This window comes from Rhea pennata, chromosome 7 (assembly GCF_028389875.1).
Source record: "Rhea pennata isolate bPtePen1 chromosome 7, bPtePen1.pri, whole genome shotgun sequence".
In the NCBI taxonomy this organism is placed as follows: Eukaryota; Metazoa; Chordata; class Aves; order Rheiformes; family Rheidae; genus Rhea; species Rhea pennata.
Window position 1 is genome coordinate 36,199,407 of NC_084669.1, and position 27,450 is coordinate 36,226,856.

The following is a 27,450-nucleotide window of genomic DNA, read 5'->3' on the forward strand; positions in this document are numbered from 1 at the left end:
AAGCGGGGAAGCGCCCGTGCCCGCGCGGCGCGGCTCCCTCGGGCGTGCTCCTTCGCAGGCGGGCCCTCCTCTCCAGGCACTGCCTGCCGCGGGGGTTTGCTCGTGTCCCGGCTGTCTTCCCGCGCCTCTGTTTTTTGTTCTCCGGAGAAGGAGCCGCAGCGGGGCTGGCAGCGGTTGGGGCAGGGTGGGCAGGAGGTGCCTTCACCCTGCTGCGGGGGGGGGTGGCGGTTTTCAAGGGCTGGCGGGGGCTCCTCAACCCTGAACGCACCGCTGGCGCTGGCTGCGTGAGCCGGTGCCGTGCCGCCAGCAAGCGTGGCGCTGGGCTGGGGAAACGGGAGAGCCTCTGGGCAGGAAAGACGCGTGGCTGCAGCTGGCGGGAGATGCCCAGGAAGAGCCGGGGCCGGAGGAGACCGTCTCCTCTTTCCGCAGTGTCCAGAGGGGAGGAAAAGAAAAAAAAAGAAAAAGTTTTTCCAAGGGTGTTGTATGCTTTGCCTGAGACGCCCCGGGGAAGGGGCCGGGGCTGCCGGGCGCGTTTCTCGGTGCGAGAGTTAAACCCGTATTTAGTCGGGCGTTGTCCGGAGCAACCGCGCGGGATCCTCTCCCGCCCGCCCCGCTCCGCTGGGGCTCGTGCCCGGGATTCGGCGGCGGCTGCGGCTGCGCTCCGCCGCGCTCTCCGGCCGCGCGCTCCGCTCCGCGGCGCGCCGCCCCCGTAGTCGCCGCTTTGCCTTTGGCAGCTTGCCCCCTCGTGACCCCCGCCGCGCTTTCCAGCGACACGCCGGGCGGATTTTTCCCAGCCCCGAGCACATCTGCGGGATACCCGGCTGAACTCGGTGACCCTTCCGCTTTCCCAGCAGGAAGCTTAGACACAAAAAGCCAATTCACTCGGGAAGCCGAGGGCTGCTTGTTATTCCGGCAGGGCCGGCGGGACCGGGGAGAGGCGCCGCGCGCGCGACGCGGGGGGGCGGCAGGCGCCAGCGGACCGGAGCCGGCAGCTCCCCGCGCGCCCGCCGCTTCGCCGGCCCTAAATGCGCCGTGCGGCGCTCCTGCGCCCCTCCCGCCCCCGAGCCAGCCAGCGCCGAGTAGCTCGGGTCCATCGGAGCCGCCGGCGGACCGAGGCCGGGTGCTCCGCAGCAGGCCGGGCGGCCCCGCGCGCTCAGTGCTGCCTCTGTGCTCCCGGCTCCGCCGCGCTTGGTGCAGAAGCGCGTTTCTGTAGACGTCCCCGGCTCGCTCTGATCGCCGGAGCCCGCGCTGCTCGAGCGCGCCGCCGGCTGCTTTCGGCATGCACGAGCGCGGGGGAGCTGTGCGGAGCCGGCGCGGCTTTATTTGCTTTGGGGGTGGGTTTTGTTCCCCCCCCCCTTTTTTTTCATTCTTGCCCTCCCTGCCCCGCCGTCTCTCCCGGCTTGGGACAGGCGCAGGGGCACGCGAGCCGAGCCTGCTGGCCGGGGGAGCCTCCCTCCCGCGCAGCCGGCTGCTGCCCCTTGCCTTTGCCGGGCCCCGTCCCGTCCGCGGCGCTTCCGCTCCCCTTCGGCTGTCTTACGCGAAGACAATCGTTATATTTAATTGGCTTCAATGAGGCTTAAGCAATGAGGCATAACGTGAAGGTGATTGCATGTGAAAGACTGGCTGCGTTTGTTGTTTGGGCTTCTGGGACTCGGCAAAATAATGACAATTAGGTGCCTAATTGGGAACGCTGTCACCGCTGATGGAAGATGCTGGATCGCCAGCCCGGCACAGCGCGGCTCTTCGCTGAAGAGCGCTGGAACATCCCGCCTCGCCTTGCCGGTCGTGCTCAGGTCAAGAACGAAGGGACGGGTTGGGCCCCTCCGCTGAGAGCGGTGGGAGGACACGACGGCCTTCCTGACCCCGGCCTCCGCTAAAACGCGCCTCTAACGCGAAGGTCCGCTGAATGACTCGTCTGCTCCAAAACTCTGTGAAACCTGCTGCATGGGCTCAGCAGCAAGGACAGCACAGAGCAAAGCGTGTGGCTTGGCTCTTTGGTGGCCACTATAACCCAAAATATGCTGGCTTGGGAGTAAAGGCACCTACTGCAAAGTGCGCTAAAAATAGTGATTTTAATTCACTAAATACTAACCGGAGGGGACGGTTCAGCACCAGGCTACTGCGCAGCGTGGCAAAGACCCAAACCCGCTCTGCTGCTTTACCAAACCTCAGGTATAAATTACAAGCCGGCACCGGTGGTGGATATTTATGGGGCTGACGGTGGCGGTGGGGCGCGGGGAGAGGCCCGCTGCGCCCGGCGCATGGCGGAGAGCACCGCGCGCCTCCCCGCGGCGGGAGGGGCTCCGCCAGCGCCCGCGACGCCCCAGGCACGTCCCCGGCGTCGGCCTCCGGGCGGTCTGCGGAGACCGGCCTTCGGCGCGCAAACCGCTGTGCGGCGGAGCAAGGGTGCCCACGCGCATCAAAGAGACGGGAGGTGCTTCCGATTCTGCTCCAATTCCTCTTTCTTTCTTTTTAATTAAATACGTCGAGCAAAACGAGCTTTTTGGATCCGCTGGGAGAGGGTATCTGGCCTCCTCGGCCGGCTCAGCCCTGGGCCGGGGGGGGAAAGCCGCTTCCCCAAACCTGCCCTAACCACCGCTGGGCGACTCTGGTGGGCCGGGGGCTGGCAGAGTCCCTCCGTTTCTTTGCTGCTCTGATTTTTGGGCTTAGCTCTGACTCCTGATGCATTTTCCCTCTTTTCCATAGAATAAATAAATAAATTTGCCTCGCAGTCGCCACTGTTAAAGCCTCCGTTCTCCAACCGATTTCGGACAGGGCAGGCGTTGGCAGCGTCTTCCTTGCAAGGAAAAAAAAAAAAAAAAAAGCTACCCCAAACCCACAAAACCACCCTGAAAAGCACCTGGGAAAGCGCTTTGCTCCGCGCGTTCCGGAGGACGTAAGTGCTCGGCTCTGCCCTCCCCGGGCAGCCGGGGGCTCCTTAACGCAAGGAAAAGGCACCGCCGGGAGCGGGCCAGGCCCGCGAGGGGGGCGGCCCGGCGGGCTTGCCGAGCTCGCTGCCGGTAAACGTCCGCTCCGGCGGGAGCGCATCCGGCCCGGCTTTGACGTCCCCGCAGCCTCGGCGCCGCCGCAGCGCCAAAGCGATCGCGGTGCCGAGGCCAGCTGGACGAGCCCAGCGGCACGACGGGCGGCAGCGGCCTTCGGCAGCGCTCCTGCTCCCGCGGCGTCGGGCTGGGCCGCCGGCTTGGGCAAGGGGCCGCCGCCCTCGGGCTCGGCTTGGATTCTCCTTGTTGGGGCGCTCGTCTCGGCTTCGCGTCCTTCCCAGCCGGCTGGGAGCCGAGGCGCGGGAGCGGCGGCGCTCCGGGCTGCCCCCGCCCCGGGCCAGCCGGGGAGCCCGGTTACGGAGGGCGACCAGCCCAGGCGTCCCCTGGGGACTCCACGCCTCGGGGGACGCGCGCGAGCCCCCTGCTCCCCCCCCCGTTCGCGCCCGTCGGTCGGCTTCGGCGCGGGCGCCTACGTGACCCAGGAGGCCCGCGTCTCCTCCAGCAGGCTGAGCGAGCGGTTCGTGAGCGCCTCGGGGCTGCCGGCCAGCTTGTAGCCAAAGAGGCGCATGGCCGGGGCGCAGACGTTCTGCACCACCTGGGCCAGCTTGAAGGGGATGCTGAAGCGCCACTTCTCAAACTGCTCCGAGGAGTTCTTCTGGGTGGAGTAGATGCCGCTGCTGTCCTGGGGCGCCTGCGTGTTCTTGCCGATCCACTCTTCCACCTGCGGCGTGAGGCGGATGCCGGCAAAGCGGTACATCTCCTTGGCCTTCTGCAGGGGCGAGCGGGCGATGTCCTCGTAGCGCACCAGCATGTAGCGGCCCCGCAGCCAGGCCGGCCGCCGCAGCCCCAGCTCGGCCGAGAGGCGGATGCTCTCACAGTTGCCCCGCAGCCGCTGCACCTCGTCTTCGTTGAGCGGGGCCGCCCCCTCCGAGGCCCACTTCTTCCAGGTCTCGTACTTGCCCGAAAAAGCCACCATGCGGGAGGCCAGCACGGCCCGGGGGTCCCGCACCAGCTGGATGATGCGCATGTCCAGCCGGGGGTCCTCCACCAGCGGCTGCAGGAACTCCAGCTGCCGGATGCGCACCGTCTTCAGCGCCATGTGCTCCTTGCGCCGGCAGGCCTCGGCCGCCAGCGTCACGTTGAGCGGGCCGCAGCGGCGGTTCTTGCAGTGGTACTTCTCGAAGACCTTCTTCACGTAGGGCGTGCAGACGGGCTCCTCGCAGAGCGAGCGGCTGGAGCCCCGCCGAAACATGAAGGGCGTCAGGTGGCCCTCGGGCACCGGGGAGATGAAGTTCTCCAGGATGTAGAGGTCGCAGAGGAAGAGCTGCTTGAGGACGTCCCTGTAGACGAGGGCCGACCCCACGGCATTGGCCCCCCCTGGCTCGAAGGTCACTGTCCTCTCGATGTGCCAGAGCGGCTCGAAGAGGTAGAAGATGTTGCCCTGCTGGTTGAAGAACTCTCCGACGAAGGAGGAGCCCGTGCGGGTGGTGGCCATCAGCAGCACGTGCCGCCGGGGCCCGGGGCTCGGTGTGCCCACCGGCTCCTGGCCCCCGCTCAGCTCCAGGGTGACGTTGCGCAGGCGGGTCCTGAGCCGTGAGAAGGCAGCGTCCAGCTCGCGGAGCGACTCGAGGGAGCCGTTCTCGGCCGGCGCCAGGCTGGCGTCCGTGCCGTTGGCCTCCGCCAGCGCCTGCGGCGACTGCTTCAGCTTGTCCGACACCCTGCGGGCGACGAGCAGAGCCTGGCCAAGAGCCCCCGGAGGTGCAAGCCCGCCCGGCCGCCCCCTCCGTTACGCCTCCCTCCGCCCGGGGTTTCGGGGACCGCGCGGGGCCGCAGTGGGGGCCGGGGCTCAGTGCGCTCACTCCCGGCAGCGGAGGCAGTGAGCGGGGGGAAGAGCCCCCCGCTAGAGCCAAGTCCTGCTCCGTGGAGGCCCCAGTGCGAATTTGGCAGGGCCCCCGAGGCCGCAGGGGAGGGCGCAAAGGTTGAACCGGACGGAAAAGCGGGAAAACGCGAGGCGCCCCGGAGGCGCTCTCCGCAGAGGCTCTCCCCGCCGCACCAAGGAAGCGCCGCGGCATCGGGTCCCACCGCACCTCCCTCCCGCTGCAGCAAGGCCTTGCTCTCCCCTTCTCCTACCTCGAGATGAAGTTGTTCTCCTTCTCGATAATGACGAGCCCTACGACAAACACCAGGAGCACGGCGTACTTGCTCCTCATCTTCAGGCAGTGCAACACGTCCCGGAAATCCTGGGGCAAAGCGTATCTCCTTTCCATGGGGAGAGGCTGAAGAAGCCGAGGCTTTCGTATCGGTGGAAAGTCCCCGCGCTCCTCAGAGGAGCTCCTCTCCCAGCACCCGGCGTCCTGGGCTATCTAGGAGGCATCTTCTGCTCCTCGGCATCCCTTCCCAGGGCCGCGCTCGGCCTGCAGGGAGAGACGGAGGGGTTAGCACCCGCGCACGTCCCGCGCCGGGGGCCGAGGGGGAGAGGACCCAGCGCGTTACTTCTGTTTTCTTTCTCGGAGGCTTCCTTGCAGCCACTGAAAGGAACCCGGGGAGGTCTCCGAGAAGGAAAGCAGGCAGCGGCGGGGCGCCTGCTGCCGCAGCTGCCCCCAGCGTGAGCGTGAGGGCCTGCAGCGCCGGGCCCAGCTCCCCCCGTGCCGCTTCGGGCTGTACCTGCCACCCTTGCGCCGCCCGTGGCCGTGCCGGTGGGGTGGCCGCGGGAGAGCCTGGCCACCGCGGCGGTGCGAAGCTGCCTGCGGCCAGCGGCGATGGACTGCATTCGTTTTTCAAATAAATGAAAATAAAATAAATGGACTCCCCGTCCTCCGGAAAGGCTGCTCTGGGCGGGTTTGACCTCACCGACTCTTGCAGCTCCAGCGCGCAAGACCAAAGGCTCTTTTGCCCGCACCCCTCCTCGGACGCCCCTTAAAAGCCACATTCCGCTCACGCGCGCTTCCTGGGCTCCCGAAAGCAGCGCCCTGCGCGGCCGAACCGGGGCTGCGTCTGGCACCCCCACCCGGGCGGCTTCGCTCTCCGCAGGGGAGCCCAGGGAAGGGCGAGCCCGCGCTCCCACGGGAAACCCAGCCTCCCCTGCCCGGGTCGCTTTCTGTGGCTACAAAAAGGCTGGAAAGGGGCCGGAGCTGCAGGGGCTGCAGCCCTGCTCGCAGGCACCCAAGCGGCGGGTTCCTGTTTGCCATCGCCAAACGAACACACCTGGGAGCTCTTCCCTGACACTCGCTAAATGAGAAGCATCCGGGTCACTCTGCCGCTCCTATTTAACCCCTCCTGGAAGGAGGTCTGAGCCTGCAGCACCTGTGCAGTGGGGCTGTGCTCGCAGTGCCCTGAGCGGTGCCTCTGGGCAGCTGATGCCAAAGTTACGGAGCTTGCGCGCACCACCTGGAAGCAACGCAGGACAGTCCTCCCTGCAGAGAGGAGGAGCAAGCCCAGGAAGCAGGTATTGCGGGAGCCGCTCCTGCAGACCTGTGCTCTCCCACGTGCTTGCCAAGCTGCCTGGCACCTCCTTTGCCCAGCTGGAGGCTGAACTGTTGATGCCCTTGTGGTGGTGGTGGGGGTCTGTCCCTCTCCCAGAGGGGGTTATTTCTCTCACTGTTGTTTAAGATGCTTTTTCTCCACCTAATGTCTAGGTTGGGACCTCTGGTTCTGGGTTGCAACTTCATGCATCCAGTAGCATCTGGGGGCACCAGCCCTCAGAGCCTGGAGGGCTGAGGCTGCGGACGCAGCAATGTCTGGGGCCGGCTCCATGCGAAATGCTGTGGACAGGCTCTTTGTAGGAAAATGGTTTGAAACAAATCATTATGTTACTTGCTGAAGCAGAGCCTTGCTTTAAGCACGCCACGGTTAAGGTTGCAGTCTGGTAGATGTCATGTTTCTCCAGCACATGCAATTTGATTCACGTTTAACACTTGCTGCTGCTTGTTACTTAGCTGGTTGTTTGCATGGCTTGTGTTGCTGCCAAGTGAATAAGGCTGTTTGCTCCTCTTGGCCAGACTCCTTGCGACTTGGGGAAAGTCTGTTTAGATTTGGTTTGGCTCAGGCACGCGGAGCGGACCCACGCGGGCCGTGCTGCTCCTGCTGCCGGCCCCTGTTTGAAAGGGCGAGGGAGGCGAGCCCGGGAGCGCCTGGTCCTTCGAGGAGCCCCTGGGTCTCGCAGGAGAGAAGATGCCCCTGGATAAGCCACGGTAGCCCTGGCCCTCAGCAGGGTGAGGATGGGGAAACATTGCGCCAGGCATTGCGTCGCGCGGAAAACTCTTGAGCACGATCTGCTGCCAAAACGTATACGGTTTTCACGCCGGCTATCAGCTGGTGCTCGCCATACGTCCTTCCTGCTGGGATGGGGCCACCTCCTCCGGAGCGCAAAGGAGGAGAGAAGCCGAGAGGGAAGGGGCTGGCGCGGATGGATGGGGGAAGGAACGGTGGAGGAAAGGGAGAGGCGGAGAGACCCGTGATGCTCTTGGAGGTGCGGCCGGAGGAGGAGGATTACATGGCTCCGTCTGTACTAGCTGCCTCGGCTGCCAAGGGATGTTCCTGTGGGAATTTGGCTGCTCGCTGCTCAGAGGCAGCTGCTGTCCCCATCCACAGCAGGGCCAAGACCCTGCTGCCGGGACGCGGCTGGCGCTTGGCACGCGTGTGCCAGTCGCTGCACCGACTCCCGCTCTGCCCTGGCCGTAAAGCGTTCGGGGTCCCGCTCGGTGCTGCGACAGAACCTGTCGGATAATAAAACAGGCAACCCCCTCCGAGCAGCACCGTGTCTCTCCGTGCTGCCGCAGTGCCTGCGAGCTCTTCCGAGCCTCCAGCTTCTGTGCCACAGAAGATACTTGGGATTGGGGGGGGTGGTCTCCAGCGAGCTCCAAGCTTGCACTTCCCAACCATCCGCTGGCCGAGGAAAAGGAGAGCGCTGGGTGCCGCAGCTTCCCCTCCGGGCCTGGGGAGGAGGAGGAGGCAGTCCCCAGGTGTCATCTGCGGGGGGATGCGCACCAGCTGGCGCCCGGGACAGAGCCGCCGAGGATGCGCGGGGCCGTGCGGGGCCCCGAAGGCCTCCCTGGCCGGCGAGCGTGGCACCCGGAGGCGGCGGCACAAGCGGGCCCTTGTTTGCGGGAACAGAGGGGCTCTGTGCGCCCGCGAGCGCCCGCGGCTCCTCCGGGCGGCCCTCCGGCCTCGGCGCGCTCCTCCGCGGGGACGCGGCTGCTCGCTGCCGTCCGCAGGCACCAGACGGGCCCCGCTTCCCACCCCCCGCCGGGCCCGCGGGCTGCGCCGCGGAGGGGGGACAGCAAGCACCGGCTCCTGTGCTGGCTCTTCCATCCTGCGCTGGCCACTGCTCCCGCACCGTACCCTAGCACTTGACCTCGCTGATGGCAGGCAGCTCTTGAGCGCTGCTGCTGCTCCCCGCCTCCTCCCCCAGCGCGGGCCGGAAAGGTTTTTCGCTTTGGCACGGGCGGCTGCAATTCCACTGCCGGGACGATAAAAGACCTCACAAACTTCCCGGCGGAGTCGGAAGCATGGGGCTCTTAGCTCCCACGCAAAGCTGCTTGCGTGGGCACCTGCCACCGCCGGCGGGTGAACTTAACCCTGCCGGAGCGGGGAGGAAGGAGGGCAGCAGGGGGGCTCGGACAGCGAATCCCATCTCGAAGGAGAGGCCGAAGCGTTGAAAAGCCAGTCGTGCCGCTCTGCTGCGGCCAAGTTCTGCGCCTGCCCGAGCCCGCCGCGCCGGACAGCCTCCGCCTCGCGGAGCCGAGCTTGGTCGCGAGCCCGAGGGAACGAGCGGAGTGCCAGAGCGAGCTGGCGCTGGCTCGTGCCGAGCTGGGAGCGACACCCTGCAGCTGGCAAAGCGGCCGTGCCCTACTGCCACCCGCCCTGCTGCCCCCCGAACCAAGTGCCCGCGGAGAGGGAGGTCCCCTGGGAAGTGAGGGATGCCCGGCGGGAGAGGGCATCTCCCAGCCCCCGGCTACCCTGCCGAAAGGAGCGCTGCCCGGCAGTGCCAGGAACCCCAAACACCCGTCTCCGCTCAGCTAAGCCCCCTCCCCGGGGCACGGGCACTACACGCAGCTCCTGCGGCCCCGCGTGCCTTCTCCCTGCCGCGCTGCTCCGCAGCCTCCCCCCAGCCTGGAAGCTCCTCCAGCGACGCTGCTCCGAGACGCAAGCAGTGTGCAGCCCGCCGGCTGCCTCCGGGAAGGGCTGCCAGCGAGCGGCACTGCTTAGGAAACAGGGAATTCCTGCTAGGGAAGAAATGTGTTACCCTGCCCTTGGGAAACAGCAGAACAGGCCTGGGTCCTGCTAGCACGGGAAAACCAGCGCCTGCAAACTAGTCCTGAGGCAAAGCGATGCAGCAGATGTGGGAGTAGCGCAGAGTCGAACCCCTGCCCTGTCGTCAGGGGCTCTGGAGCCGTAAATCACCAGAAGTGAAAAACGACCCGCAGCATCTGCCTGGGCCCCTCGCCTGCCCCGGGGACGGAAGCCAGGCTTGCGTCCCGCGCTTTAAGCGCGCGGGGGACCCGTTCTCCCGCCGGTCGATGAGGGACTGATGTGGGCAGCTCCTCGGCGCACCATCAGGAATCGCGTCCGGCATCCCCCTGCCCGGGCTGCGGGCAGACCGTGCCCGCAGGCCCTTTCTCCACCTCCGTCTGGCTGCAGTAACCCGCTAGCTGAGCAGCAGTCGGCACTTTCCTCTCTGCGCCTGAAGCCCACGGGGTGCAGGTGGGCAGCGATGCCGAAACGCCACCAGGAAACCCCGTGGCACCCGGCGCGCACCAGGATGCCCAAGCAGCTCGCGGGCAGGACGGGCAGCGGCCGAGGAGAACTTTCCAATGCTCCCCAGTAGGGACCAGCACGATGGCTGATGCAATTCCAGCATAGCTGTGAGTAAGGCTTTTTGTCAGACCAGACGCTTTTCTCCTCGGACAGAAGTGCGAGCTTTGTCCTTAATTTTCTCTCTCTCTCTGTCTCTTTCTTTTTTTCTTTTTTTTTCTTTCTTTTTTCTTTTCTTTTCTTTTTCTTTTTCTTTTTTTTTTTTTTTGTTGTTGTTCCTTTCTAAAAAAAGCAGCCGCCCGAGCTCCTCGGACGGTCATGTGCTAGAAAGACTTTCTCCCCCGAGGACGGAGTTTGGACCGGAGCGCAGCTGCCGCCGCTGGCGGGGAGGCATTTTGCGAGCTGCCCTGCGGCGCGGCGCGCCGGGGAGGAGGAGGAGGGAGGGAGGGAGGGAGGGAGGAAGGAAGGGGGGAGCGGGCGGCGGGGCCGGGGCCGGGGCGCCCCGCACGGAGACAAAGGCGCGGCCGGAGGGAGACACAAAGGCGGCGGCGGGCGCAGCCCGGAGCCTCACCGCTGCCCCGGGGCCGCTCCCGCTGCCCGCTCAACTTCCCCCGAGTGCGCGCTGCCGCCCGGCCCGGCCCGGCCCGGCCCGGCCCTCCCGCCGGCCCGGGGCAGCCCGGGCCGCCCTGCACCTACCCGGCGGCGGCTCGGCGGGGCGAGCTCGCCCGGTCGCGGCGTGCGGCAGGCAGCGGGGCGCCCCTGCTTTTCTTCACGGCGCTGTCATCCTCCCTCCCTCCTTCCTCGCCCGATTCCTCCCTGCCGGGGGGAGCGGTGCCGGGGCGGAGCCGCGCCGCGCCCCCGGCCCCCCCGGCCGGGCTGCGCTCCCGCCGCCCGCCCCGAGCCCGCCCAGGCCGCCGCCGCCGCGGGGGCCCCGGGCCCGGCCCCGGGCCGCTCTCGCTCCAGCTGGCGCCTGTTGCCCCTTGTCTGCCCGCGCCTCCAGGGCTGCCAGCCCGGGGGCCGAGCCGGGCAGCAGCCCTCGAGGGTCTCCCAGCGTCACCACCCTCGTTCTCCCTCCCCGCGCAGGACCTGCAGGGGGTTCGTCCCAGTCCCACGCACGCCACGGCCATGCTCTGCCCCGCGCGCGACAGGCCATGCGGGCGAGCGCGCGGGGCTTCGCCACGCTCCTGCGCGTGCGCGATCACGCGAGAACCCGCCGGCCGGGGTGAAATCTGGGCCCTCGCCACCCCCGGGGGAGGTCAGAGCGGCGCCGCAGGCAGCCGCCGTTTCCTGCTGCACGCTTCCACCCGCATGGCCGCTCGAGACACGCGGCACCGGCAGCAGCGCGAGCAGCGATACGCGTGCGATAAGCAGCCCAGCTGGGAAATCCACTCGTCGCCACTGCTGTGACTGCATTGCCCATTCTCGGGGCGCTCCCTCCTCTCACACCTTTTGTTCGGTATCTCGCCAATAGTCTCTACCTGCCCCGTCTGAATTTTTTCAACGCACAGCTCCGTGCACAGGCACGATTTGAGGCCTGAAACAGCGTGAGATTTTCTGAACGTAAAAACATCAGTGCCCAGCAGCACAGGGAGTAAGAGTTTCTTATTGCAAGCGGCCCGGGAGCTTCCTGTTGGGGGACGCAGAGGCTGCTTCCGTCCCTGCAGCGCTGACTTACAAGCCCCAACGTTCAATCGTATCGGAAGGGCTGTTCTGGCTCACGCGCGGGAACTGGCGCGGCTGCCTCAGCGCTCTGCAAAATTACACTCGGAGGAGCTTTGCAGGCAGAAAGACCCCCCAAAATAGTCCCCATAAAACGTTTTGGCCCTCTTTAACATTCCTAGAATAGTTTTTCAGCTACGCATGTGGCGCACGCAAAACCGGCAGGTTTTATTGGCACTCGTGTGGCGACCTGCAAAACCTCGTGGTGGCTTCCTATTACCGCAGGTAACGTATGTGAACTCCGCGTGCGATGCCAGTGTGCGTGCTCTCCGGAATAGCGGGTGTGTGCACACCTGGACGTGTGTACGTATGCGTGTATGGGCACGTAGAGGCGTGGGACGTTGCGGACCTGCTGCTGTGGCTCGGAGTGCGGGGGGCTGGCGGAGGCGACGTCCACAAACGTCGAAGTCGGAGAGCCGCAGCGTAACGCTTTATGGGATAACCTCCATCTAGCCATGAGTGGCTATTAGCTGAGCACCAACCTCATTTTCCAGGAAGCTGATCCCAAAACGGGAAGTACCTTATTTTTAAAAGGCTCCTTTTATTGGTGGAGAACGGCAGGATGTTTCCACATCTTTTGGCAAGCGGCTTCTCTGGCCCCCGTTTCTCCACCACACCCACCGGCGTTTGCTGCCGCCGCTTTTCGTTCACGCTCTGCTTGCCGTGCCAGAGCGGCTGAGCGTGTTTGCTGTACGCAGCCTTTCGCTTTCTGGGCTTTCCGTGGGTATGCTGGGGCCAACAGCGCTGCTGTCCTGCTGCAGGTGGCTATGGCAGCTCAAACAGGCTCCTGGTGGGGCTCTGGGGTGGCCGGTACAGATCGAGTGGGAGCTCCGGGGACGTTCTCCCTCAAAAGTGCTCCCAGTGCAGGATCAGGTCTGTGGAGGCTGTCAGATTAATCATGTCAGAAAGAGCGGATGTGTCTGGGCTGGCTGCAGCCGACAGGAATTTAGTGGGGTTTTGAAATGCAGCAAAGCATTTTTAAACTCTTCATTTGTTGTTTCAACTGAAAAGGCACTTATGGCTCGGGTTTTGGGGTCAAAGACGGTCTTGGTGAAAAAACATACTTAAGATGCTCATAACTTTGAGACGGGTGCAGAGAGAGGACAGTCAGCGGTGAGACACGTGAGTTAGCGGAGAGTCCCTGGCTCTGTAGGGTGTTCTGAGTCGTCCCCATGGCGGGAGCAGCGAAGCAGGGGATCTTCCCCGCTCAGGCGCTGTGAGGCTGCGACGAGTGCTCCCGCAAAGTTCGGATTTCAACCTCCCCTGGCCCAAACCTGCGATTCACGCGCGGCCCTTACTCCTGTGTCTGTCGTTTTGCTTTATAAACACACACGAATCTCAAGATGGAGCTCACATTCCTATCCCATCAATAAGCAAAACTCAAACATGGAAGAACAAAGAGCCTTTTGCAACTTGCACATTGCTGCGAGAGGCGAAAAGGAAGGCAGAGCGCTGTATTTCCTCCACCCTTTGCTAGCTGCAAGGTCACATTCCCTTCCTCAGCTACCCCTGTCCCACCAAGTGATAACAGCTCCCAGCTCAAAAATGATTTTCCTTGTTTCTCTGGTTGTGCACGGGCATGTGCATGCATGCACACACATGCACCATGCAAAGTAAAGCTGGCAGCAGGGCAGAGGGGTGATGGGTCCAAGAGTGACATCAGGAGCCTGGAGAGGGGACCATGCTGCTGTAGCAACCAGGATGCCCTGAGCTTGGGGAAGAAAAGCAGCTGATGCTCATTTTCAGTCTGGAGCTGTGTTTACCTGCCCCTGAGCCAAATGCGTGGTGTGTCTGTGACCACGCTCAGCTTCATTTTCAAAAAGCCTTACCTGGCCTTTGCTCTGTTAAACCCAGGGCATCATCTCTCCAGAAATTTCCCTATGAGTTAGATGTAGTTAAATTCTGTCCCCTCATTCCTTCAAACACTGTTTGGTGGCATCTGGCAGTAAGACACTGTTGCACGGCAGCTGGAAATAGTCCAGGTGCTGAAACACCGAGCGGGCGAAGCTCACTTCTCTTCTGCTTTCCTGCTTCCCTCGGAGGCACTTCTGGCTTTTATTTCCCAAAAAGCAAAGATGTGCCTTGGAAGCTGGAGAAAGAGGAAGCACCCGTGTTGTCCAGCTGCTTGCAAGGACTGCTGTGAGACAGAGAAGGTGTCCTGGAGTAATTCCACAGGTGAAACCACAGGGGTTCATTTAGGATTTATTACTTAGTCCCTGTAAAGGCTGAAAATTGCTGATGCTCCTCATTCTGCTCTTTGTGCAGAAGTGGCTGCGTCCCAGCGAGGTGCTGTTGGGCTCGTTCCTGCCTGGATGTCTCCTCCGCTCTCACTCCTTGCTGGAGAGCCTGAGGCACTCACAGGTGCACTTTCAAATTCATTCAGTCAACAAGGGGAGGAGAAATGAGAAATTCAATGCTTGAAATAAAAAGTGAAGTGGGCTGTGAGGTTTGTGGCAGGGGAAGGACAGGAGAGGATGTTGCTCTCCCTGCGCTGCTCTCGTTTTCGTGAACAATGGGTGGAGGTAGGAGCACAGCCCGGGCACGCCACCATGGCTAACCAGCCACGACACGAGGGGACGAGCTGCCAGATGCAGGATGAGAGGGAGCAAAAATAACACCAAGCATGTCGCTTGGAGACAGCGCTTGCAGCCAGCACGGCGGGCGCTTGGCAGATAAGGGAGCGCGGGGCAAACCTGCTCTGCAGCGGTGAATCACAGCCAACAGCGAAAAGCAGGAGTGCCCGGCACTTGGACGGGACAACTCGGCACGTCTCAACGGGAAATGTGGCTGGCAGCAAGCGCAGCAATGATGTGTCAGAGTTTAGGACATGCTGTTGACAGAAAAGTAGCTGGGGAGCAAAGAGGAAGAAAACAGAGCCGTTTCCATTGGCGTTAGGGCCTTTTGCAACGCAGCCTGGCAAACAACATTCTCTAGTGGCCAGAGAGACCTCGACTCAATGGTCGCAATGAAACGGCAGGATTTCTCCAAAAGATGGCTGCAGAGCCACCCTGGAGCGCTGAGGCTGTGTGCGCCCGAAGCGCAGGGGCCAGCCCAGCTCATTCCAAAGAGCAGCCCACTTTTCCAGCCTGCCTAGTCCTAATCTACCCTGACCTCCTGAGGAAAAGCGCTCCCAGGTGCTTTAACGACATCTTTAGTGACTCACTGTCTGCAGGCTGATATGACTAAGGCATAAATCTGAAAATAGCCTTTTCAAGGGCGGGATGCCATTTTCAATTCATTCGTCAAAGAGAAACCCACACGGCCCAGGATTATTTCTCTTGGAAGACTTTCCCACGTAACTGTACAAGGGTGTTTGACCCTCTCTGCCAACGCTAGCCTGCTTACCAGAGACTACAAAAATATTAGTTGAAACTTTTATAGACCTTTTATATGATCTTTCTGATAGCTTTTAAACATAAACACAGCTATCCCGAGACATTTGCTCTTGCAATACTTTCCCATGTAATCATACGGGGGTGTTTTACCCCTTCCACCATGGACAGCCTTCCTGCTAACGCCTGGAAAGGATATTAGCTCAACTTCGACGGTTCTTAACGTGATCCTACGCCTGCCACCCCTTTGGCAGCGTGCCGTGGGGTGGGAAAAATCAGTAGAGAAAACAGGGGGGTGCCGGCCCCTAGAGCGGCCCGAGCCTCCCCCCCGCCGCCGCCGCCGGCCCCGCTCGGCGCCTCCCGCCGGGCGCGGCACTGCCGCCACCTCGCGGCCGCCCGAGCCCCGGCGCGGCCCCGGCCCCGGCCCCGGCCCCAGCTCCTGCTCCTGCCGCTGTTCGGTTATCGTCGGCGGAGGCTGTGACTTGGCTCCGGTCCCGCAGCAGCCCCCGACGCGGCGCCTCTCGGCTGCCCGCTCCCCGTCGGCGCCGCTGCGCCGGCCGCGCGGGCGTCGCGCGTTTGGGCTGCGCCCGTTTCTGCCGCGGCTGCACCGGGGCATGGAAATGGCTCCGGCCGGCCTACCCCTGCCCTCTTCTGAGGGGCCTCTCCCCTTGGCCCGGTGGGTCTGAACTGCCTCCCGCCCGGTGCAGTCGGGAGAGGAGTCGAAAGACTCAGTCTCGTGGGCTGGTAGCCACTAGCCGAGGAAGGAGCTAATTTCTCCAGCCGCCCTTCTCTGCCTCTGAAAATACCAGCCTCTTCGCTGGCCTCTGCATTCGGGGCAGAGCTGTGCCTGCCTCGTGGCGCCGTGCAAGCTGGAGGGGAAAAAGTGAACGTGGCTACGGCCCACATCTGCTTTTTCGGTTCCTCCTTCCACCTCCCCCTTTCGGATTCAGCAGAAAGCCTCCTGGCTCCTGCCCACTCTGCCCCGGCCCTCGCTTTCCTCCCCCAGTGCCCTGTCCTCCCTTTGCGTCTCTGCTGCCACGCGGAGCCTCTCTCTGGTTTTTAGCACCCTCACTTGTGCCCAGCACAGGGAACGAAGCCCCCTCGTTGCTGGCAGAGCTGCCCCAGGGGGCTGTTTCAGGCCCCAGCCTGCTCCTGCCTTCCGCAGCGCTGTCGCTCCCCGCAGCCTTCGGCTGCACTGCTGCCGCCTGGCTTTTGCGCTGCCGCAGCTGCGTGCGCCAGGTTGCATCTGCCAGGCCTTCAGACGCGGCGCCCTCGGAGGCAAGCAGTTTGGTCGCCCTGCTTGCCTCTGGCAGGATGCGTCCCCGTTCTGCTGCCTCCCTCACCCGCGCCAGGCTGCAGCGGCAGGGCGGGAGCAGCCAGGGCCTCCTCTCCGCACTCCCGTCCCCGCATAGACACGCTCAGTCCATCAGTGGCAGGCTGTCCTCGGCACCGCTGGCACGTGACACGACGTTGCCCGTCATCCAGGGCGTAGTGCTGCACACGTGGGCCTTCTGGCTGGTCTAAGCTGGCCCCGGGCTGAGAATCTTTCCTGCTTCCTCAGACTCTGATGTTTGCTCTAGTCCAACAGGGACCGCAGTCGGGGCGCCTTTACATTTTGAAGTGACTCGGACTGTGAAGTACAGCATTTCTGCTGGGGGGGGTAGAGTAGTGTTGCAAGGACGCGTTGTAATGCACTCAGCCGTCTACCCCAGGGCCTGCGAGGCAGCCGACATAAATGGACATGTGGAGATGGAGAGATCGCTCCCAGAGGGAAAACCCGAGTGGCCCGTTCTGCTCAGGATCCCAAGAAGGAAGGGCAAGGAGACATCGGTGTTGCATGCTGATTTTGCTTGCCACTCTCATCACCGCCTGGGGATCATGGAGGAGCCCAGTGCCACGGGAATGGCCGCCAGCAGCACACAGGCAAGGAGCCAGCCAGGCTTTCCAAGCCCCTGAGCACAAGCTAGGGCAGAAGCTGTGCCCTTCTCGAGCAGCAGTGAAATGACGGATGATGGTCAGCTGCACTTGGCTATAAGTACTGACTCTTGACCAGTGCTGACAGGCCTGGGTTACCTGGACTTTTCTGGAGTATGGTCTCTGCAATGACTGCACCCTTGCACTCGGTGTGCAAAGTCAGGATTGGATTCTGTTAATCCCAGGGATAAAACCAAAGTCCTGTTCCCAATCACCCTTAAGAAGGACGGGTTGTGTGAAGAGATCTTCCACAGTGCTTCTTCTACAGAGACAACCACTGTTCTTTTTTAATGGAAAAATCAAAACTGGTTCCTTGCGCTAGTAGTCACATAAATCCTGCCAGTGGAATGAACAAAGCTCTACGGTGTACAGCCCTGAGCACCAGCTTTTAAGGGAAGGTTACTGTCCACAAGACAGGAGAGGACAGAAAACAAGACTCAGTTGTCTAAAGGAAGCATTTACAGAGCTTATTGAAGCTGCATATTAATTATTGTAATCGATTCTTTAAAAGGTGCTGGCAAATGGGAAATCTTCAAGGGTAAGACCCTAAGAGGAATGTATGACAAGTGATTTATGAAACCTAGTGAGAGGGAAAGAGCATAAAGGTGAGTGATGTTAGAAGAGCCAGGTGAGCCCACATCTACTGGCCTATCTCATGCCTCGACCGGTCTTGGTAACAACAGTGCGGCATGCTGACTGATGCTGATTTTAATGGGAGAATTACTTGCATTCAGCTCTTTCAGGGTCTTAAGCTTCCCCTCCTCCATGAGACAGCTAATACCTGACCATTGTGAAAAGGTCGGGGGGGAGTTTAACGATACTCTGGGTAGAAGGTGAGATTTTAAGCTCGGCCAAGGTGACAAAAGTCCAACCTAGCCATTGTGAGAGTCAGCAGAAGTTAGACATTAGGCTAGTCCAAACAGCAGGTCTGCTGACAGGCCCCAAGGACTGGGAGGAGATCATGTCTAGCAAACAGTGTGGAAATGGGAATCCGTAAACCAGAAGTGTTTGTTGGAGACTAACCCTGCCTCAGTGACAAATTCTGGGCCTGGGGCCAGGGAAACTACGAATGCTAATGTACCAAACAGGTGGCTGCTGGCATGAATTTGTCAGTTCTCTGCTAAGAGCAGGTGCTCGACCATTCCTTTTCCAGAAAGGAGGCTGTCCCCCCGAGACAGTCCTGTTGATAGCAGCTGTGCTTTCTATTGCCATGACCTCTTCCTCCTCTTTTCAGTGAAATTCAGCCTACTGCCTAGAAGACAAAAGAAGAGCAAGAACAGCTCAGACCTGAACTGCTTACCTTTACTCCAGAAAGGACAATAATTTTTCCCTTAGAAAAACCCTGTATCTCCTTATTCTATTTCTTTGTTTTAAAATAAACAAACATAGTTAGGGTGGGAGCTTGGTAGGAAATTCAGTATTCACTGCCAATGTACTTCTGACTGAACTCTGCAAATCTCTCCCTCGCAGTCTCCTGCAAACCCACGTGCACCAAGTGCAAGGTTTTGAAACAATTCTGTTTTGAATTTTCTGTTCCTTTTTCAATTCTACTTCTCTAAAACTGCTGAGACTGAAATAAAGAAGTTACTGCAGCTTTCTTTAAAGAAAACCCAACATGGTAAATACTCTTCAAGCCTGCATTGCGAAATCCACTCTGGAATTATGACAGCAGCAGAGCCAAAGGGATGTCTGTGGAGAAGGGATAGGCTAACAAAGGTTAAAATGGAGATGTAGACAGAAAAAGCCTCTCATGCCCACCACATTGGGGAAAGCTAGAAAACCTAGGCTATTGCTCTCCACCCTCTGACAACATGTATGTGATGCACAGACCCTTCTGGAACCAGAGGCTCATAGCACTGCCATAATTCCTCTTTGCAATGGCCTTTCCCATAGGAGAAGTGGGCTTGGGGTCCAAGCAGAGCCCTGCAGCGGGTTACCCGGACACGTGCTGTGTTGCTTGCAGAGAGTGCTCTGTCCTAACTGTCTTGGCTCTGCCTTGTGCTCTGTCTTGGCTACTGCCAAGAGAGGCGGTGTTTCTGCAGAGGCAACCAGCCATAAGATAATGAATAAGCATCTTTTTAGCGTCATTCGCTTTGCAGAAGAGGGCAGTTCTCAACCTAAAATAACACTGAAAAGAGGAATATGGCAATTCCTCTGGTCATCAGCTGTCCAGAAACTGCAAGTTGATTCAGGCAGGACCTATTTTAAACAATCGGGTTGGAAGTCTTGAGCTTTTCATTTTCTCTTTTTAAGTCTGTGACACAGAGAAAAGCTGAGCAAGAGAGGGTGATGCACAGTATAGTCTGCAAGTGAGCTTCTATTGGTGCCGCTGGCTTTGGAGCTGCACTGAACTGCCGAAATGCAATCAAGATATCTGTCAATATCTTAGTAAGTTTGGTAAAATCTTCATCTGGGAGAAATCTGTCTCCCTCTATTCTCAAGACTAACAGGAAGGCTGAGTGCCAAATGCAGATAACTCCCTGTCTAAGCATCCCACTCTTGGAACACACCAAGACAGAAAACTCCATTTAGGACCAACTAAATAGAATAATTCTTTCTTTTCTGTACTTTGCCTGATATTTATGGTTGAGAGATTGGCCCAAGCTAATAGCAGGGTTTTCTTTCTAACTATTCTGCATATAAAGAGAAACTATCACAAAAAGGGCTTGTTTGTGTTAAAGAGCACCAGTTAACCAGCTGTCCACTTCGAATCTCATTCCCTTAGCAGGGGAAGAAATGTATGCAAAAACATGACTTAGCAGTACAGAAGTATAATCCAATTTTCTCCCCTCTGAAAGAAGGAAGTCAGAACCACAGATGACCAAGCAAGGCCTTTTATGTAGAAGTATGCAGCATCTAGAAAACCCCGGGATGAGGCCGCAGTCTAGGGCTTAGGGGCACTCAGCACCCAGTATGTGCTGAGCTATTCTGCGGTGTTGCCTTCGGGGCTTTGCTCGGGACGTTTCCATAGCAGTGCAGGGTCCTGTTTGTGACTGGATTTATAAGTAGCTCGAAGCTTTCCCTATGCTTCTCTGAAGCCTGCTCTATGAAAGTAAAAGCTTTAGTTTAGATGCATGGCAAGTTAACTGCTAACTCCTCTTAAGTCTCCCAGTGGTGCTGTAATGCTAGGGGCACCAGCACATGCTGGGAATGCACTGCATGCAGGGCTTCCCCCTCTGCTGCTCCTCATCAGTAATATCAGATAGTCTCATGAATATCAAAGTAATTTCTGGCTACAATGAGTTACTAACATATTAACCAAATCTTTGATTTCAAGATACTTGTGAGACTGTGATTTTGTGTGATGTACCTCCGTTATACTAACTTACAAAACGGTCAGCCAGGTAGGCTCTTACTTGCTGACATTACAGACATCTTTCTCAGGTCAAGAGCAGACTCTGCCTCAGGGAGTTTATAACTGAAGTGTGTAATTGTTATTGGAAAACCAACATGAAATAGATATTTTGCCAACAGGGTCAGAAAGGATTTAGTTCTCTTCCCAGCATCTTATATTGTTATTGATGACTGGAAGAAAGCATGAGATCACTGTTCAGGAATTTCGCAGATGCTGAATGGATTGTAAGAGTGAAAATAAACAAGATGACATGTCCCTCAGACTTTCAATTTATAATGCTAGGGAGGAGTGACAAAATGATGAGCACTTCAAAAAAGCCAAATGGAAGGTGGTACATTTAGGAACTGAAAATACAGACCATGCTCATAGGACAGGAGGAACAAAGAGACTGAAGAAATTTTGGAGGTTGTCATAACTAATAAGCCAAACATATTTCTGGGGTAATACATGGTCACTGTGATCCTCAGCTGCATAGACAAGCGTTTATGATTGAAACTGAGACTAGAAGAGGGTCATTAAGCTGAGTGCTTTCACCAATAAGGTTATTAATATGGCTTATTTCCTTACTCTGATATCTGCTATTTGCTTCCCATTCTTTTCTCTGGCTCTGCAATCATTTCATGACTTGCTTAAGAAAACCTAAGGCAGAGAGACAGAGGAGACTGTATGGTCCTCTCTTCCTGTCCCTGGCACATGTTTCTCTCCCTTCCCTTGTGTCATTTCCAGCAGTATGAGCCTGAAATCTTACCTTTTATTGTTTTTCCTTTGCAGAGCAAGTTTCTGGTTGGATTGGGGGCTGGTTCAGGGCCACACTGTTACAAGACCTGATAAAAGGGAAGTGGCGGGAGCGCAAGGCTAGGGAGCAAGAGACAGCAGGGTAGTCCCTTGCAGCATCAGTTCAGGCTTAGATCAGCTAAAACTAAGCTAACTAACTCATCCTTGCTCTCACCAGTCTGACCTGTTGGTAGTTCCTCGAAGGAGTCACAAATAGCAAAATTTGAAGTGAACGGGAAACATCTACTTTATAATTCTGAACATCGTCATAGACCCACAGAAGCCTAATTTAATCCTGACCTGACGGATATGCGTTCATCCTATTCTGAAAAACTGTTAAGGTCTGAGATTCCCCAACCACTGGCTGAAGGATCTGAACTCACTCTGTTTGCTCAGCCACTGTTTGCGTAAGGGCAGACAGTGGCTTTTGAAAGTCTCCTAGTAGTCATACGCCAGCCTTGTCGGCCTGCTTACAAAAGGAAGATAACGCCTCTGCCTGGAAATCTTGTCTGACTTTGTGATAACCAAATCCTTGCTGCTTAACACACAATAAGGGTACTAGGGCCTCTGAAGCTTTGCTCACAGTGGAAAAGGGTCTTTCAAATAAAAAAAAATGAAATAAAGGCAGATAAAGAACAGAGAACCAGTATATGCCCAGAAGTCAAGGAACTTAACCATCCATAAGGTCATCCAAGCCCTGTAGCTGGGCCTTGGGAAGATCTAGCTCCATCAAATGGCACTGCTGCACCCTGACCTCATTCAAGGAGGAAACATGGTACCCCACCTTAGCAGCACTGAAAGTGGTGGGTGTCTCATTTGAAAGATGTGTTGTGGAAAGAGAGATCAAGTGTGAGACTGGGCAGGACTCTTCCTGGTGTAAACCCCATAGGTCACCAGTCTCAAAGAGAGAAAAGGACCAAATCCACCTTGGAGATCATTCCCAGTTTAGGATGCCTCTAGGAGGAAACAGCACTACCTTACAGTCCTTGAATACAGCTGGAGAACAATTCAACCCACTGCTAGAGGAGGCTGTCATTACACTGGCTGTTCAGAGCAAGCTAGAAAAAGATTATGGGAAAATGTAGACACTTTTGCTAGAAGTTACTGAAACAACTCATGTATCTTTGATTGCCCCAGGCAGTATCAGGAACACCAAACAAGAACAAAAACTTTGCTTTCTGAGCTCCCCTGTGAAGCAGGAGCAGCTCAAATCTGATATTCCTCATTTTTATGGTAAAACAATTTCCAAATCTCTCAGGGTTAATTAACTCTCATTTGCAGATCTGTTAGCAAGGACAGAACATGACTCTGAACCTTGTCCAATCAAATGAGCACAGAAGGAGATCAGTCACAGCTGAACAACGAAATACAACCTGAGAGAAAGCAGCTGGTGGATAAGTTTTAAAGGGCAGCTGCAGTGTGGTCTGATGAAAAGACCTGGAAATGAGGAGGTTTGTTTTCACTAGTCTGGGACCAGGATCCTGAGAAGTCCTTGGTTATTTCCTCTCTGCAGTTTCACAAGTGGTGTATTTGGCCTAGTATGTTAAGCTGAGAGTTATACCAACAGAGCTTTGCATAGCGGTTTCTTGTGTTTTTCTCTTTGCCGTTAGCTAGGCCATGCTTTTGTTCTGCAGCTGGCTGGGTTGTAGTGCCCAGGGTTGAAAACATAACTCCTACGCCTCTCTGTCCTTGCCCTGGGAAGGAGAAGAGGGATTTTGTTTCTTCTGTGGCAGTCATTATGGCAAACAAAACCTGGCAGGAGGGTGAGTTTCAATCTTGCTGTTTCCTGACTACAGCTGAGTTTGCATTGGTGAACAGTGCTGCCTTTTTGAGGTAAGTGATTTACAGTTTGAGGGTTAATAACTCCTTACTGAATTGATTCACTTTTAGGAAGAAGTGAAGAGTGAGTCTCAAAGATACGTATTATGTGATAACCATGGAAAACTGTGATAACCATGGAAAACCAGGCCATGGATTAGCGTTCTTTCATTAGTCACAGGACTGCCCATGGAACCCATAGAACATCTCTGTCACATTCTGCATGTGCTGTTACAAGGGGATGCTCAGGCTTTTGCCCAGTCATTGTCAGATGAACTGTGGGAAGGACACAAAAGGAGAGGTTGCTAGCAAGGAAACCCATGATGTACTGCTGAATTCTTGTGCTCTTTTCCTGTGAAATTCAAAGGTGTTGATTATAGCTGTCTGCCTTACTTGTGCTGCCATCCAGCTGGTTTTTCTTCCTAGGCTGAAAAATATTTTTGCCCTGCAGAAGTGGAAGGTGAAGAAGAAGGTTTTTTTTTTTCTTTTTTTTTTTTTTTAAAGACCAGGAACTTTGATCTGGGATCTATCCAGCAGACTTAGAACAAGCAAAAGCATGAATGTTACAGTGGGCAACTTGCTCTCGACCAGTTCTCTAGAGGCCCAAGACAACAATGGGCAGAGCAGTCTATCTGTACTTTGAAAGAGAAAGAAAAACTGGCTGTAAAGTCTGAGACAAAATTCTCTGGTTGAAATCACAGATTTAGATGCGATGATAGAGGAGGGAGACTGAAAGTCTGACATAGAGACCCTGTGTTTTTAGCCTATCTTACAAGAGTGCTGAGGTTAACTGTTTGGCTGCATATGACTGGTGTGGGTGGCGTGCCACTGGTGAATGCATGCAACGTAAGAGGATAAAAGACCTTTCAGGGGAAGCAACAGTAGCTGGACTCACCAATTCCCCCATTTTACACTCGTGACTTTGATTAATCCAAACTCGAGCTAATTTTGGCCATCAGCAGTTGAGCTTCTGTCATAAACCTCATTGTTTTCGATGCCTGGATTAAAGGTCCTTGATTGCGACTGTGCAGATGACACAACAGCGTTATGTAAAGAGGGGCTGCCTGGCTTTACTGATACCTCTGAGTTTATGCCCTCTCTTCAGCCCTGATCTAAAGAAGTGACTGCAGACTTTGTGCAACAACTGGAAAGCAAGCAAGCAGGAATTCATGTATGCAATTCCTGCCTGCTTTCTGGGGTTTATTAAGATCTCAGATTGTATGATTCTCCTGATCTGTTCCCACTCTTTTCTGTGCACCAGCAAACACTCTCTTTGCTTGTCTGAATTTTAGGGTGCAAGAGTACAGTGTGTATACTTCCCTTTCAAGCTCTCTTGTTTTGTGTCCTCTTCTCCCTAAAACATGTTTTTCTTCTGTTTCTTCCCTTTCAGTTCAGATACTAAAGGAAGGGAAATCAAACATTTCAACAGCAACAGTAGCAGAAGAAACTGTATGAATAAAGTCAGAAGGGGTTGTTGTGCTGTCTGTCCTCTTTCTTATACAGTCCATTGCAGTTTTTTATCCTGTGCCAATTCTTTCAGTTTCCCTGCAAAGCCTGTACTACTTTGTGCTTTTTCTTAAAGTCTTAGCTCCTGGAGTCATGTGATTATATAATCACTTCCGCTTGAGTTGAATTGTATCAAAGCAGATTTTCACTGTGCTGTAAAGGGAGAGAATTTAAATAGTCTGCACTGCTGAAAAAGCCTTTAGAACTTCAAAATATAATCCTTGAAAACCACAAAGCCCGAAGATAAATAAAAAGAACTCAGCCCCATATTTTGTAAAAGTATTCTAATTTTGGCAAGCAGTTTTTGTCCATTTCTGGCTGTTAGTAACAATGGTGTAAAAGCAGTGGAAGTGGAGGCTGTGGGCTCTTTGTTAAGAGCCGAGACAAACTAAAAGGCAGTAGACAGGTAAAGGAGAAGGTGGGTGATGAGGATGGGGAATATGCTGAATTTTGCTTTAGAGAAAGGGCAAAGTACAGAAGAGAGGAACTTTGCTCTGTCTCATCCAAGCAATGCTGTTTTGTTCCCTGAGGGCAGAGCTGTTATGGAGGTAATGCTCACTCTGCCCAGGGACTCTGTGAAGGGAGGTGTTCTCCCACACTCAAAAAATGCCCTCCACACTCAAAAATGCAGTGAAAGAGATACCCTGAGCACACAGGGTCCGCCCATGTGATGTTGGTGCACTAGAAATCCTCACCTGAGTTAGTGGCAAGATCTGGCCAAACTGTTTTGTATTTGCTGTGGAAAACGTGTGCCTTACTTGGCAGAGTATTCTCTGGGGTATATGCAAAATATCCTGCAAATGCCGCCTTTGGGAAGCTGACAGATCAGCGGTTTTTGGTCATGTGTCTCAGCACCAGCTGGCGGCATGCGCAGCGAGACAGTGAGGCTATCTGCCTCGCTGGGCTGCAGGCAACCTGAGCACAGCAGCTATGGCTAGGTATTTCCTCTCAAAAGCTTAGCTCCAGAAGCTGGAAGCTAAGAACAGCATGGGTAATTTTCCCCCTGAGTTCTGAAGACCCAAACCAGGAACCTACTTGGTTTTTGCAATGCTCTCCTTCCTAAGAGGGACTAGCTCTTAGAAGTGGGGCTGGGATAGTTTCTACAAGTTTTTTTTTTTTTTTTTCATTTTTTTTTCTTGTTCTGACAGAGCTGGTACAGTAAAGGCAGCTTCTGAAAAGTGGTTGTTTTATGGGATGGACAAAGACCTGGCTGCTGTAGAAAACCATGGTGAGCTTCAATGCAACGGCAGAATGTGACTGATGGAGGGAGAGTCAGAGATGGGCAGGAATAGATTAGTGTGTTCTTCCATTCATCTCACTCTTTCACTGCAGGAGTCTTAAAAGTTGTTGAGCCTGCTCCTCTTACTGGAGAAGGTCTTAATTCAGTAACTCTGGCTGTGTACTGGAAGCTATCTGCTTTACATCTTAATGGACAAGCTAGGAAAGAGCAGGGCTCTTTCCCTGGGCTTTATGTTAGAGAGATGGCTTTTCTCTCTTGCAGTGTGAATAAAACCAAAGGCACCCCCAAGTCCCCCCAAAAAGTAAATACTGAAATGAGAACAGCATTAGCTGCTCTGACTTGAGGCTATATTCATGCTTTGTTTGGAAGATCCAGTGCACGTGATATGACCCCTTTGGTAATTCAGTTGTTGCAGAGCTGAAGGTGGGAAGCAATATATCCTGGAAAGAGGACTCTGGGCTGGGGATCATGCTGGCATTAACCGAGTACTCTGTTGTGGCACAGCCACCAGAAGTGGATGGTTCTCAACTGCTTTCATCCTGTGCTGGCACAAGGTGTGACAGGTGTGTGGCAAAGTGGATTCAGGTTAAAAACTGCCTGGAAAAGAACAAATCGCTCCTAAAGCCAGATCGTCACCCAGGTAGGGTAGACTGTGTAGCAATTTCTGCCAACATAGGAGGAGGCTAGGAGAAATGTAGGGTTGTTTCTGTGGCCCTTCCTGCTCATCATGTGCTGCTCCGATGCTTGCTGCACTCTGCTGCCCAGAGCTGATTCAGTTTGCTAATCCAGTAAAGAACCATCTGCTTCTCTGTGTCAGTTTTTCACTGTGTTAAGAAGCTGAATCAGCCCAGCACAGGGCTGATGAGCACCAGGGCTAGTGCAAGGAGAGGGGTGGCCCTGTTGTCCCACCTGGCTTGTTCCCTTCTGGCATCAGCTCTTGGATGCGGCTTCTGCTGCAGCCTCTGCTGCAGGCCAGATGATCTGCTGCATGGCCTTCTTCGTGTTCCTGTTTGGAAAATGTTATAATGCTTCCCACTTTGAGAAGTACCTCATAGCTGGAATTATTTCTCTGTATTATGTTTATGGCAAGGAAGAGGGCAGAGAATCCGTTGTGCAGTGGGGAATCTCTATCTTGTTCAGCCAGGACCCACAAGCGAACTGTTGATGAGTCACTGGGAGTTTGCCTCTGCTTGGGTTGGAATGAACTTCAGAAGTGTTCAAGGTTCTTCCCAAGGTTGCCAGGCTGTAATTTGTGGCTTTCTTTTACTTCCTCTCTGACAGCTTGGTACAGTCAGAATGGAAATGCAAAGTGTTCCAAAAGCTGCACTGTTGCCTCTTTTTGCCTCTTTTTGTGATGAGAGCAATTCTCCCGCAGAGCTGGCTCAGACGGGCTGCAAAACCAGAGCCTGCAGGGGCCTCTGGCTGGTCTCCCGAGATTGCTAAATAGAGATGTCTCATGTGTGTTGCTTATGCAAAGCAGTGAATTTAGCACACGGAGAGTGAGGCAGCCGTGAAAGGAATTCATGTGCCTTAGGCATGACAAACCAAGCATCAAGCTTTCCAGAGCCAGCTGGGCTCTGATGCCAGCCCAGTCCAACTGGTTGGAAGTGGAGGCAGTGTTCCTGGATGCCAGCCCCTGAAAAATGAGTCACGTGTTGAGCTGCAAGATAGTCCCTCACTCAGCTGTCAGCTGCCAGCAGCTTTCCAACCCTAGGAAGGAAGGGCTCTTCCTCTTCACTGTCTCCATCCACATGGCGCATACCACTCAGATACTGGGGCTAAAAACAAGTTCTTGGATAAGCAGCCCAAATCTGTATGCCAGAAGTCCCTTTGTTTCCAGGAAGCAAGGCTAGCAGGGTGCAGCTAACCAGGCAGGGGCACTGGGAAGGTGGGGAAGGCCTCTGGAAAGTCTTCCCTGTGTAGCTATATTGTGAAAAATTGTTGTACTGGTTTAACAATTTCCACAGGCTTCTAGTA

At 56.4% G+C, this 27,450-nt stretch overlaps 1 protein-coding gene across 2 annotated transcripts; it reads right to left on the minus strand.

Annotated features, from left to right (window-relative positions):
- Positions 1 to 1,550: 1,550 nt before the first annotated feature.
- CHST3 (carbohydrate sulfotransferase 3) lies at positions 1,551 to 10,590 on the minus strand. 2 transcript variants are annotated; one of them, XM_062580489.1, is made up of 3 exons: positions 10,452 to 10,590; positions 5,133 to 5,416; positions 1,551 to 4,720 (listed from the first exon to the last, which is right to left on the minus strand). In XM_062580489.1, exons 2-3 carry the CDS (start codon positions 5,267 to 5,269, stop codon positions 3,472 to 3,474), a joined length of 1,386 nt encoding a protein of 461 aa, XP_062436473.1. In that variant the 5' UTR covers positions 5,270 to 5,416; positions 10,452 to 10,590; the 3' UTR covers positions 1,551 to 3,471. The 2 variants fall into 2 exon arrangements, with proteins under 2 accessions (XP_062436473.1, XP_062436474.1); XM_062580490.1 differs by lacking the exon at positions 10,452 to 10,590 and adding an exon at positions 6,207 to 9,967.
- Positions 10,591 to 27,450: the final 16,860 nt, after the last annotated feature.

Coding starts and splice junctions, on each gene's coding strand:
- CHST3 (XM_062580489.1), bottom strand. CDS start 5,269: ATGGAAAGGAGATACGCTTTGCCCCAGGATTTCCGGGACGTGTTGCAC. Junction 4,721..5,132: donor GAGAACAACTTCATCTCGAG/GTAGGAGAAGGG, acceptor CGTCGCCCGCAG/GGTGTCGGACAAGCTGAAGC.